The following is a 13,017-nucleotide window of genomic DNA, read 5'->3' as shown; positions in this document are numbered from 1 at the left end:
CTCCCATTGAGGTTAGCAAAGGCTGGGGGAAGGGATGGGGAGAATACTAGTTTGGTCTTCAATACTTCTGTTTCTGAGGCATTTTCCCAACACTACAACGGTCAAAGAGAGGCCAGAGCCTGCATTCTGCGTGCACAAGGGTGGTACAGGGTGGAGGATGATCTTCAAGGTCTGATGTGTAAAACTGGAAGGACTTTGAATCCAAAAGGGTTTCCTTCTACTTTCTTTTTTTTCTCTAGCTGTTCAAAGAAAAGACCTTGCCTTTCCCTATGAGTCTTGCTTCCCTCATATTCTTTGCCTATTAGGTCTGCAGTTGCTACTATAAAGATTTATGTGTTATAGAGGGAAATTATTAATAATAGTTCCTGTAGAGTCTGATCTTTAGGTGGATATGATTCTCTTATCCTTCCCCTGACCTGTTTTACTAGCAGCCTTTCCTTGTTCCCGCTGTGTCTATCTTTTCTCTGCCAGCTGTGATTAAGCAGCCTTCTCCAGCTGATGTCAGGTGTGGCTGTTGCTGAGCTCTTCTCTCAAGCACAATATTTTATTTGGGGCTTCCAAGGAGAAAAGATTTTTTTTTTTTCAGCTAGTGTGAGCTGAAGATCAGTATTGTGCAGCTCTGAAAGTCCTACTTTCTCCTTGATTTGCAGTAAGTTTTCAGCTAGCTCTTTGGTGGTGTGTGATGTCTTCTTATGTTCCTAATCTTCCTGAAACTAGAGATTTTTATAGGCTTTTAGTGACGGAGGAGTAAATAGTTTGGGGGTTTTTTGGTGAAAGTCTAGTGGTAATTTTGATTAAGGTTTATACTCCTCATTTGCTTGTACCTCTGGAATAAGATTTCTTTCCTTTCTGAGTTTCTCGAGTTCTGAATAAATTACTAAGTCCATAAGTGCCCGTATCCATTTAGATAATTCCATGGATTTCTAATCCAGTGGTTACCTACTGCTACTAATACAAGCAAGTTCTGTGGAAACTTTCATAACTTGAGCATTTTAGCCACTTACACATATGCATGATACATTTAGATACAATATATATATATTTTAAAAATATGTTTGCTTTATGTATTTAAAAGGAAGAAGCAGGAGTCAAAAAACATAGAGCAAAACTGAGAGGTGGGAAATGTTTAAAATGTAAGAGGGGAATGATTTTTCTTAAAATGAGAAATCACTATTTTGGAACTGTGAAAATAGATAGTTTCATTTTAAAAAGTACAATTAAGAAGACAAAAGAAGAAATACTGTACAAACCAAATGGGGGGAAATGGAGATTAGCAATCAGCTAACGAACTGGAGAACTTGGTAGGGAAACTAAGAGGATCTGTGTGTGTAGGGAGGGACTTTCTGAGTTTAAGAACTCGAGTACAGAGCTTGTGCCATGTGAATTACACACTGGATAACTGATGCTGCCACAGAAAACATTTTGCATGGAAGATTCTTAAGTAGTGAGTTCCTGCAGGGATTTATTAGATGCTGTTTAGTGGTATTCTCTGACAATATGAAAAAAAGTGTGGCTTAAAAGTGGTGACAGTAGAAAATGATTTATCAGGAAAGCTCTGTTTTAATAGCCCACTTTGGATAGCTTGGTGGCTTCATTTGAACAACATGCACTTTAACACCAGTAAATTGAAGGAATTAAAAAAGAAAAGGTTCATCAGTGTTTATAAACTGGGGATTTTACTGCTTTTTTAGCTTGTTCTTAAAAGACTCTGGGATGGATTTATAGGTCTCATATATACCGGCCAGAAATGACTTCTTGGTACTTGGATGTAGCTGAGGAAGTGAGAAGAACCACTGGATGCTGAACTAGAAGAACACAACAGTTTGAGGCAGTAATGAGGCCCTTGAGGGAAAACTGCTCAGTCCTGGTGGCTGTACTTCCCATCCTTTCCAACTGATGGCCAATTGGAAGAGTTACAGGAGTGACTGTGAGGTCTGCAGAGCATCTCTTAGAGCGGTATCTTTAATAAACTCCATCCATGTGGTCCTGGCTGTTGGTCCGTATGATCTCTCAGGAAATAGGACGGGTAGGAGTTATCATGGTGTTTTAAAGGAAGGCTGATTTACCTGATCTAGTGGCCGTTGGGTGACGATCTGGGCAGGGTGATCCCATAGCTGTGATGCTGTCCACAATCCTGAGCAGAAATGCTCACAACAGGCCAGGGAGCTTCAGTGGCCGCTTGGTCCTGGAGCACGAGGGAGGGGAGGGCCAGACCTCACACGGTGGCTCCCTGCTAACTGCCCGTGGCTGCTCCCTGGCCTGGCTCATGGTGAGAAGGAGGTGGCTTCTCCCAGCTGCGTGACAGCCAGGCTGCTCTAAGACAGGACTGGGCCAGGTAGCAAACTGAAAATGAGAACCTCTCCGTTTCCTCCTCGTAATGCTGGCACACAGGCAGTGTAGAGAAGAAAGCCCATGTTTCAAAGTCAAAGAGAGACACAAACCAAACTGAGAGAAAGTCGGGGTGTGCTGAGCCCAGATTACAAATCAAATGTGTTGCAGCAGGCCTGGATCTGGGTTTCCCAGTGTCTGGCAGCCTGGGGACAAGGGACCTGTGCTCTGCCTGGAAGATCCAGAAATTCTTTCTAGCCAGCATCCTCTGATCTTTTGCAGCCTTTGTGTTCAGTCAGGAGAAAGGACTCGTCCAGGGACACTGACGTGTGGTTGTGGGAGGGTACAAGAGGGGAACCTCTCTGCAGTTGCAATCCTGAGGGGAAAAAAACCAACAAAACACGCTGAGGACAAAGTGTGAGAAACAGTGTTGGCCATGGTGAGAGCACAGGCAGGTGGCTGGGCCATGGAAGTGTCAGTGTGACTCTACCAGACTCAGTTCATTGCTTCTTGTGTTTATTTTTTAATTAAGAACATTGTACGTGCAGTACAACTTCCAGTGTTCTTTTAATGCCCTGAGAAATGCTGGGACCAGGCTGGCTGTGTAACCTTGTTCTTGTACATGAGCTTTACGGTGAGCTAAGGACACCAGCACCTGCCCTCTGCTGTGCCGCCTTCTCAGCTCCCTCCTGTGCCCGAGCAGACAGTGCTCACTCACTCCTTCACCACCAGTCCATTCTGTGCAAGCCCTGGCCTGAAGGCAACGTTTTTAATTTTGGCAGGTTTCTTACCGTGCTCGTCTGTGTGTTACGAACAAAAGCGAATCACTGTGCTCGCAGGTTTCTGAAATGGAGGGCAGGATGGTGACCCTATAGATGGGGATTTAAGGTGTGTCAGGGCGTAGGACAAAGGACTTACTGGAGAACCTTTGAAATACCTTTGACTTTGCGATCACTTTGGGACTGCAAACCTGATTTTGATTTCTTTTTCCCTTTTTTCTTGAATACTTAGAGAACAAGGTGTTCTGTCACTCAGCGCAGCCCCGTGGAGCACCGAGCTCTGTTTGAGTGCGTGGAGTCTCTGCAAATTAGACTTAGAGATTCACTCGGAAAATGGGAAACATGAGCTAGTGACTGCAGATGCAAAATCTGGCTACTGGGGACTGCCTGGGTGCATGTCTTCCCTGGGTGCATGTCCTTCCCCCTCCCTGGAAGTGTTTCTCCTCCCTAGAAGTGTTCAAGGCCAGGCTGGATGAGGCTTTGAGCAACCTGGTCTAGTGGAAGGTGTCCCTGCTGATGGCAGGGGGGTTGGGACTGGATGAGCTTTAAGGTCCCTTCCAACCCAAACCATTCTATGATTCTATGTTCTCATTTTCTGGGAGAAAGTGGATCAGCATTGATCTGAGAAATCACCCTCACTGCTTCCCTGGTGCCCTGACTCTTGCCTACCTGTTTCAGCTTTCCTAGCAGACCTGCAGAGAGAGACCTCCCTTGTTTTGCTCATGGTGGCTCACACCAGAGCAGGTCCAGCCTGTGCTCTCAGAGAAGTGGGAATCTTACTGGAAAAACAATGGTACAATCAAAGCTTGTCACCAAGCCCATGGATCAGAGGTCAGAGCTGCGCATAAACCCTAAAATTCCCAAACTCCTGAGCTCTTTGTTTTGCAGACTTGCTGTTTTAATATTATTTGATGTGCTACCTACATAAAATTAGCACTTTGAATTCTGAGGAAGGAAGGATTAGGAGTAAAGTTTTTAAACCAGAGACAGAATGAATTGATATTTGAAAACTTCTAAATAACCAGCTTTGTATAAGAAGGTGGAGAGGTTTTACTTTTAGCCTGCACATAAACTGCTGTCATAATCCAGAGCAAAGATTTTCTCAGTGGCTTTCTAGCTGAGGAGACCACAGCTTTGATCATAAGGAATGTACGTCTGTAGTCTTTGATTTTTCTTTAGTGAGCTATAAAAGTAATAATCCTTGCTCTTATATAAAATACTGCTTCATATGTAGTGCTTTTGGAATCAGACGAGGTAAGTGCGTAGATCTTACTTTTAATGAATGCAGTGCGTTGCAATCTAAAACCTAATGTCATTACTTTGTACCTCAACATGTGTAAATCTTATCAGTATTGAAACTGAATTCAGCCAACAGTTATCGGTGACATTAAATTAGATATTGTGCTGTGTATGGCCTAAATTCTTAACTCCAATATTTACAGAGCTTTTGCAAATGAACTGGCATCCTCTGTTACTGGGTTGTCTTGCTCAGGTGGCACCAGAGACTTGTTGTGGAATAACCACACAGAGGGGGCCCTGCTCGGCGGGGTGGGGGCGAATGGCTGGAGGTGAAGGGCAGCGGCTCAGTGCCGGCTATCGCTGCATCGCTGCCAGCGTCCCGTGGTGGCAGGGAACCGCGGCCGAGGATGGATGGGGGAGGTGGGAACCGCGGCCGAGGATGGATGGGGTTGCTGGGAACCACGGCCAAGGATGGATGGGGGTGCTGGGAACCACGGCCAAGGATGGATGGGGGTGCTGGGAACCGCGGCCAAGGATGGATGGGGGTGCTGGGAACCGCGGCCGAGGACGCTTTGCTGCTCAGAGGCTTTTGGAACTTTAGCTTTTGAGTTTTCCCCTTTTGGGCCATGGCTGCTTGTTCCGCTTCGGTAATAAATGTCACCTTTCCCTCCCTGGCCTGATGGCTGGAATTGGCTGGGCCTCGTGTGTGCAAATGGTGATCTTGTGAAGCAGGGGCTTCCTCTTTGCGGGTCCTTGCAGGAACCAGGTCAGTACAGTCCCACTGAACGTTGTTGGAGAACAAAATCGTGCTTGCCATTGCTGCGGGAGCAGCACAAAGCCTGTTTCTTCTCCTGGGTTTTCTAGTGTCTTTTGCAAAGCTGATCACTGAGTCTGCAGCTCCCTGCTAGTGATTGTTCACCAGCTTAATTAGCTCCCTGGCCAACTGATTGTTTCTGAAGGGTTCTTCTGCCCCAGCATTCAAATAGCGGTAATGACCCCATAGCCATTGTCTACGGGGAACCTTTTGCACTATTTAGCTCTTTAACCTTTCTGGCTGTTCTCTTCCACCCCACCATCCACGTTTATTCTCCCTGGTTTTATTTGTAACAGGGAGGACAAGGCATCTTCCTCCCCCTCCACCCCCTCATATCTTCTCTGTTATCACTTGTTTTCCAAACTAAAAATCCCTGTCAGGAAGGGTGTGTGTGTGTAGGTTCACATTTGCATCTGGGCTGCGCTTTTCTTTAAGCTATAATGGCAACAGGGCTGCTTGGGTACTGTTGTTCATCGACAGTAGAGCAAAGAGCCAGTGACTGCTGGGGTGAATTCAAACTTCTCTCCCATGCAGGTCACTTCCCAGCATTCATTCAAAATTTTCAAAGCGATTCAGCTCAGTCTTGTTACAGACAAAGCAGTCGTGTTGGTACTCAGCCCCGCGCTTGTCTCCTCAGCCATCCCAAAGAGATTGTAGGAGTTTCTGCAGGAAGGTTCTGGAGCTGGGTTTGATGACTGTCATTGCTGTTTACCTCCGACCCTTCCTTCCTGGGTCACACTCTTTTTGCTGGTGTTTCTTTGTAGCAAGTCTCCCTCCCCTCCTAATCCCCAAAGCCTTGGAAGTGAACAGCTCTTTTTTCGTTACATTTGGTCTGTTACTGAACTAAGGTTTTCCTTGTGTGAGCTCCGCTGGGCCACCTCAGCAGCCAGTGTGAGGCACAGGGCTTTCATGCTGTGTCACACTGGTGTCTCTCTTCCAGGAGTTATTCAGCGCTGCACTGCTGTGAAGTACCACTACACCTCCAGCTCCCTGCCTCGCAACTTACCCGTCAACATCACCAACACCATCCGGCAGGACGAGTGGCACGCGCTCCGTAAGTCACCCCGCGCAGCGAGCAAGGCCGGGTTGTTCAGTGCCTTAGTGCACTGCCCAGTGAGGGCTCTGAACCAGGGAGCTGGCGCTGGGCTCTCGCGTAGACACAGACTTGTTTGTGAGGATGGGCAAGGGGCTGACGGTATAACTGGGAGGGGACATGGCATTTGGAGGGGCTTAAGCAGTGAATTCAGGGGTACGGGCACATGTGTAGCGTGTTGCAAGGTGTAAGTATATTCTGGATCAGGGGACAGACAGTTCCTAGCTGGCTTGCAGCAAAGGTGCTGCTTCACCACAGTCTGTGCAGAGCTTGTTGCATTTTCTGTGTGCACACCAGTGACCTGATGCAGCTCCCTGGCAACCAGCTCTTTCAGGGAGCATCTCAGTTTGGCTTTGCAGCCTCCTGTCACCAGCTCCTGGCCCACCAGCTGCCTGTTGCCCAAGTCCTTCCCACACAGGTGACTGACCTGTAGCCTGTCACTGAGTTAATCAGTTTTTTCTGCTCCTGCTCCTCTCTGTATTTATTGTCTGTTGCCCCACATAATTCTGCCAACCCCCTGTCATGTAAGCCACAGTGCTGAGGGAATCCAGCTAGAGACTGACCTTGGAGGAGACAACAGCACTTGTATTATGGATGACAAAGTGCTGTTCATGCCACTGGTGCTCAAGTTTTTTTTGTTACTAGAGTTGTTCCCATCATGCTGTATTGATCTGCTGTCTGCTTCTGTCCTACCACTATTCCTCTTTTCACTTTACACTCTCTGCCTTCCATGTGCTAGTCCTCTGCTGCTCTTCAGCGTCCCCTCTCACTTCTTTAATTTTCAGCAGACACACCCAACAAACTCCATCCCAAAGAAACACACCACAAAAAAAAAGGTCCTTGCAGTACCAACATCTACAAATTGTTGGTGAATTCATAGCACAGCCCTTCTGTCCCATGCTGCGGAGTATTGGGCCAGGCTTTGGTTAGCACAGGAATGCTCTCTAGTGCTACTCTGCCCAGCGGGATGGAGTCAGTTACCTGGATTCCCTTCATTTTGGTGTAACAGGCCAACTATCTTCCTCAAAGAAGCGACAGGAGGAGGAGTCCATGGGTGAACCAGCAAATCTAAATCTGTCTGGACTCTCCCCTGGCTGTCCTGTCTGGGTGCCGCCGTGTTTACTCTGCATTCTTGCTTTTCTCTCTCCTCAGATCTGCGGAGGATGACAGCTGGCTTCATTGGCATGGCCGTCTCCATCATCCTGTTTGGGTGGATCATTGGGGTGCTGGGCTGCTGCAAACAGCAGGAGCTCATGCAGTACGTGGCTGGGCTGCTCTTCCTAATGGGAGGTGAGAGCTTTTCGCTTCTACTCCTGCAGTCACCACCGTCAGTATTGCTGGCTGGGCAGGTGCTCTTAACAGTAGAGTCAGCCCATGGCAAACACACCGAGTTCTTTAGTGCAGCAAACAGTGGCACAGGGGAGAGTTACCACTCCCAGCCCTGGGCAGGACCTCTCCTGCATGGGCATTTCTGAGCAGACCCCTCTGTACGTGCACAGGGGCCTTCTGCTCTGGAGAGCTGGTGTGTAGCCACAGGGACGATGTGCACAGTGAGCACAGTCCTCTTGCCTGCTCTGCCTGGAGTCTGAGGCTCCTGTCAGACAGCTCAGCTTGGTTTTCCCTAGGGAATCTTAAACAAATCAATGTAGAGCACCTTTCTGCTGCTCAAAGATGCTCCCATCTTTGGGTAACAACAAAGTCCAAGCCCAGCCCAGCCTGGAGAACATTGGCCCAGGGGTAAGGACGTGAGCTCAGTGCTTGCCAGGGGTGTTACATCTGTTCCTCCAAGCTGGGAACAGACTTTTTGCTTGGCCAAGGGTTTTTCTGAGCTTTGATTCTTTAGCTCAGAAATAGGCAGCATTTGTTCTTTATTTGAAAGGGGCACAGCAGCAACAAGTGCCCCAAAAGGGCGAGGTCCTGTGCTGCTGCAAGGGTGGGGACTCTTAAATTCCAGGCACTGAGCAGGCAACTCTCAAGTATGAAAACATGAGGCTCTACTGCCAAGCCAGAGCTGTTTCCCTGGAGGGCCAGTGCCAGCATCCGTAATGGCAGCGAGCAAGGGACTCGGGGCTGTAACAGCGTCTGTAGCAGTTGAACAAGGAGGTGACACTGGTTTGGTGACACTTTTTTTTTGGTCAGGAGGGCAGAAGCTCCCCCTGCCATGAACAAGCCTTCCCAAGGAGTTTTTTAGGCAGTTGCACAGGAAAAAACCCCACGCTGCTGACATGGTGTGATGGTAAAGCTGGAAGTTAGGCTTGTGCTGCCCTTGGTCATCTTATGTGCGGTTTAACTGCTGGTTCCTTCGAGAACATTTTCATTTTGTTACTGCACCGCAGGGAGTGTGAAGTATTGTCAGTGGAACAGGTGGACCAGGTCCCCTCCCAGCGCTTCTGCAGGTGCCGTGACGGGCGCGCTGTCAGCAGTAGGAGCCCTCATTAGGGTTTAGACACAGCTGGAGAAAATAAAGTGATCACCTCGCCCTTGAGTCCAGTGTACGAGCGTGTTTTAGACACACCAGAGTGCCTTGTGTGTGTGTTTCTTTGGCTTTTTTTGCTCCTCTGTAGGGGTGTTTAGTGAATGTGCAACAGATGACAAAAACCTGGGCACTTTCCATGGGCCTGGGCTGCAGCTGGCAGGAGCCTGGATGTTCCTCACAGAACATCAAGCAGAGCACTCACAGCACTGGGCTCTGCCCAAGTCCTGTCCAGAACCTGGTGACATTAGTCATTGGAAATACAACAGGTCCCAGGAGAACTGAAGCATGAGCTCAAAACAGCCAGAGAGGGAGCTGAGGCAGTGTCGGGTATTTGGGAAGTGAGGTATCTTACAGACCTACAGAGTTTGTTGTTTGGGGTTTGGTTTTTTGTTTTGTTTTGTTTTTACCCTGCCTTGTAAGAAGACTGACCGGTAAGACTGAAGGGGGAAAAAAAAAGGGTAATTCTTGATTTTGAAAATTCATTACTTTTTGAAAATACCTGGGGAAAAACAAACCAACCCCAACAAACCAGAGCGACATTAACCCGAGGGTAGTGTAGAACCCTCTTGCTTTTCTCCCACAGGGACCTGCTGTATCATCTCACTCTGCACCTGCGTGGCTGGGATCAATTTTGAGTTGTCTCGCTACCCGCGCTACGTCTATGGGCTGCCAGAGGACATCAGTCATGGCTATGGCTGGTCCATGTTCTGTGCCTGGGGGGGCCTGGGCCTCACCCTGCTGGCTGGGTTCCTCTGCACCTTGGCCCCCTCACTCAACACGTCTCGGGCATCCGTACAGAAACCCAGACAAGAAAACGGGGCCGTGTGACCTCGGCGGGAGTGAGGAGAGACTCTGGAAAGCGCAGCCTGGGCAGAGCTGTGGGTTAACACCAGGAGGAGGTGGCAGGGCAGCATGGAGAGCCGGGCCAGAGCTGTGGGGACACCAGCCCGCGGGATGCTGCTGCAGCCTCCAGGCGTGGACACGGACACTGCAAGTAACTCCAGGTTTGAATTATTGCTGAATTATTGCTCATTGACAGTTTAAGGGGGGACAGTTCTCTTGATTTGGTTTTTGGTTTTTTGGTTTGTTTTTTTTCTGTTTACAAGGGATTGAGTCCAAGGCTGTGTCTTTTTTTGTGCTGTTTTTTGAACTGTACCTCCATGGTCCTGTTATTGTCCAGTTGTAAGGGATGTTTACGCACCAACTCTATTGCTGCAGGTCTGTGGGACTCAGACCCAAATTAGGGCAAGGAGCTACGTGAAGTTGGCTTGAACACTTTTGCAACAGGCATGTCTAGTGTTGGCTCAGGCCATCATTTCCCAAAAGAACCTTGATCTAAGCTGTCGTTTAGGCCAAAGAATTAGCCCATTCTTAGTATTAATTAATTTAAATCAGAATTCAGTGCTATCCCAGGCTGTAGGATCAGCTATTTCCTCACTACTAAAGCTGTTTCCAAAAGGAGCTGGCTGTAACTGAGCAGCAAGACTCAAACAAAACTCTCTCACTGGCTTGAGGAAAGGAGGGGGAAGTTTTCCTCAGCTTCTTACACAGGTGAGGGAACTCATTTGGCTAATTACCACACCCTTGTTTTAATGGGGAGGTGTAGGCACCATGCAGCTTGTAACGACTCCACTGGAACCCAGGGTCTAGTCCTGAAAGGATCTCACCGTTTGAGCTGCCAGGATCAACTCTCACTCCCTGAACTGACCCGTGGGTGCAATCCCTGTTGTGTGACAGGAGCTGAGGAATTCTCCCCGCGCTCCACCAGCAGCACTGCTGAGGCAGCAGGAGCTGCACAGCCCCCTCTAACGTGACCGTCCAAAGGAACCACACTGTATTTTCCTCAGGAACGTGGCTTCTGCTCACTTCACCCCTCGCCCCTTTCTAAAGTCCAATGCTCCTTGAGCACAGCACGGCAAGAACACGCCTGCTCTGCTGGAACAAGCTCTCTCCACAATGAGCAGGAAGGACCTTGGAAGCAGTGCCAGTACTCGGGCTAACTCAGGAACACCAGCCAAAGTACTCTGGGGTGCATTTTTGTTTCATTCATCTATTTATTTATTTTTTTTCTTCCCTCACATCCCCGCCCCTCTCCCAAGCGTCCAAAAACTGCACAGGTAAAGATGAGATGGCCAGCATTTGGAGATGTTTACATTGTATTTAAAATACAATACAGTGGCATGTAAGATATTTAATGCTAAAGTCAGTGTATTTATGAAAAGTGTAATTTTTAAATGGAAGTTGTAATTCTAAACTGGCATTAAAAGTACTGAAAGACTTGCTGGGTGGGTGAGACCTTGAATTCTTTCTGACTAATTACCAGCCTGATTCTCCAGACAGCAATGGTGTGAAAGCTTCCAGAGTTACTTATAAATGACAAAGTTAAAACATCATTCACATGTGTATCGTGTTCACGTCTCCCTTGCGAACTGAGTGTTCAAAAAAGACCCTGACAAAGCTGTACAGGCTGTTCACAGGCCCCAGGGGTGGAAACAGGGGCTGCTGTCTGGGCTGCCAAGTTCACTTACTGCAGTAGAACCTGCTGGTCCTCATCCAGAAGGAGCAGAGGAGGATCGAGTCTGGTTCTAGCAGGAGGAGGCTCCAAAGGCAGCATGACAGTGGACAGGAGGTTCTCACCTTCCCTTTGGCAGATGTAGAACCACTGAGCAAGGGCCATGCCCCCAAGACATCACAGGTTTGTTTTTAGAGGGAAAGAAAAACACTTTATTTTTTTTCCAGACAGAAAATAGGTGGCACAGTCCAGTCTAGTCCTGTCCTCTACCAAGGCCAGAGCCTTGACCGGGCAAAGATCAGGCATAGTACTGCAGATTGGCTTTCTTCTTTGCTTGAACCTCCAGGATGCCTTCCATGTAGTCCTCGTGGGTGAGCTCTGTAGCTCCACGGCGAAGGGCAATCATCCCCTGCCCAACAAGACAGGATTGAGAGGATGTGGACATGGGTTCAAAGCAATTACTCGGCACTAGCTTTCACCCTGCCCTCCCACCAGTGCCGGCTGCCTCGGAGGAACACTTACCGCTTCAACACACACCGCCTTGCACTGCGCTCCATTGAAATCATCCGTGCAGCGAGCCAGCTCCTCGTAGTTCACATCCGGGCTGACAGGAGCAGGAGGGCAGGGGGGAGAGAGAAGAAAGTTTGAGAGCACGTAGTCTGAGACCATGCACCAAATAAAGCAAACAAGGTGTGGAAATGCCTTAAAACCCAAAAGAGAGGCCTGAGGCACCATCGCGCGTGCCAAACAGCCCCAGAAGGCCGGGTCTCTTCTCTACCTGACGTTCATTTTGCGTGAATGGATCTGCATAATTCTGGCTCTGGCCTCCTCGTTCGGCATTGGGAACTCAATCTTGCGATCTAACCGTCCAGAGCGGAGCAGAGCTGGGTCCAAGATATCAACCCGGTTGGTTGCAGCAATCACCTAAGTAGAAGGAGGCTCATCAGTTTGAGGCAGCTGGAGGTGGCCTCTCCTCCCCAAAGATGCACCAAGCTTCTTCCCTGGACATTATTTTCTATCCCCTGCTAGAACTCCCTGGACCTCAGCAGCGCTCTCTGCTAGATCCCAACCTTGACTTGTGTGTTGGGCTGGAAACCATCAAGTTGATTAAGCAGCTCCAGCATGGTCCTCTGTACCTCCCGATCACCAGCCTTTTCACTATCAAACCTGAGGAGGAAACAAGGGTAAAACTATCAGCGTGAACCTGACCACCCTGCCCTTAGGTTTTTAATCAAATAAAAAAGACTGCACTTCACACTCCTTGGCCAAGGTCTTCCAAATTCCTCCTTGAAACTACAGGAAATCTGACCTTGCTGAGGACAGCGACTAGAACAACTGTCAGCAGCAGCTACGTCTTATTACGTCCTTAGAGCTGCTAGTGTCCAGGCCCAAGTAGTAAATGAGGATGAACACCTCCCCGTGCCTGATGCAGTCATCAGAAAGCAGCAGCAGGAGACCATCAGATGGATCCCGAGTCTCACGTACTTCCCTTGTGAGCCCAAGGATCGTGGCAACTGCTCTCTGTGATGGGCTCTACACTGTTGCTGAGGCTTCCCTTGCACACACAGGCAAAGGGGGCTGCGAGGCCCCTCCCAAGAGCTCTCCCACACGGCCGACACCTCACCTTTTAGTGCCAATGGCATCCAGCTCGTCAATGAAGATGATGGAGGGAGCTTTTTCCTTGGCTAGAGCGAAAGCATCGCGTACCAGCTTCGCTCCGTCGCCGATGAACATCTGCACAAGCTGTGGACCCGCCAGTTTCAGGAACGTAGACTG

At 48.8% G+C, this 13,017-nt stretch overlaps 2 protein-coding genes across 2 annotated transcripts in view; one reads left to right on the top strand and one right to left on the bottom strand.

Annotated features, from left to right (window-relative positions):
* Positions 1-6,069: 6,069 nt before the first annotated feature.
* LOC104525762 (transmembrane protein 178B) lies at positions 6,070-10,223 on the top strand. Its single transcript, XM_010169010.2, has 3 exons — positions 6,070-6,214; positions 7,406-7,543; positions 9,313-10,223. The coding sequence occupies exons 1-3, from the start codon at positions 6,070-6,072 to the stop codon at positions 9,555-9,557; spliced, it is 528 nt and encodes a 175-aa protein (XP_010167312.2). The 3' UTR covers positions 9,558-10,223.
* Positions 10,224-10,867: 644 nt separating this feature from the next.
* Positions 10,868-13,017, bottom strand: part of PSMC3 (proteasome 26S subunit, ATPase 3) — a 4,940-nt gene continuing 2,790 nt past the window's right edge. The window contains exons 6-10 of the mRNA XM_010169009.1: positions 12,866-13,014; positions 12,312-12,408; positions 12,020-12,165; positions 11,764-11,845; positions 10,868-11,650 (exon numbers count right to left, since the gene is read on the bottom strand). Coding sequence (XP_010167311.1) covers positions 11,540-11,650; positions 11,764-11,845; positions 12,020-12,165; positions 12,312-12,408; positions 12,866-13,014 — 585 coding nt within the window. The 3' untranslated portion in view covers positions 10,868-11,539. The remainder of the gene's footprint in view (positions 11,651-11,763; positions 11,846-12,019; positions 12,166-12,311; positions 12,409-12,865; positions 13,015-13,017) is intronic.

The sequence above is a fragment of the Antrostomus carolinensis genome, unplaced genomic scaffold (genome assembly GCF_000700745.2).
Source record: "Antrostomus carolinensis isolate BGI_N321 unplaced genomic scaffold, ASM70074v2 scaffold21405, whole genome shotgun sequence".
Taxonomy (NCBI): domain Eukaryota; kingdom Metazoa; phylum Chordata; class Aves; order Caprimulgiformes; family Caprimulgidae; genus Antrostomus; species Antrostomus carolinensis.
Note: the sequence above shows the minus strand (reverse complement) of the source record. Positions and strands in the feature narration are given on the sequence as shown.

Excerpts from the sequence above, each read along its gene's own strand:
- LOC104525762 (XM_010169010.2), top strand. The coding sequence starts at position 6,070 with ATGCTGTGTCACACTGGTGTCTCTCTTCCAGGAGTTATTCAGCGCTGC. Across the intron at positions 6,215-7,405 it reads GGACGAGTGGCACGCGCTCC|ATCTGCGGAGGATGACAGCT; the intron begins GTAAGTCACCCC and ends CTCTCTCCTCAG. Across the intron at positions 7,544-9,312 it reads GCTGCTCTTCCTAATGGGAG|GGACCTGCTGTATCATCTCA; the intron begins GTGAGAGCTTTT and ends TTTCTCCCACAG.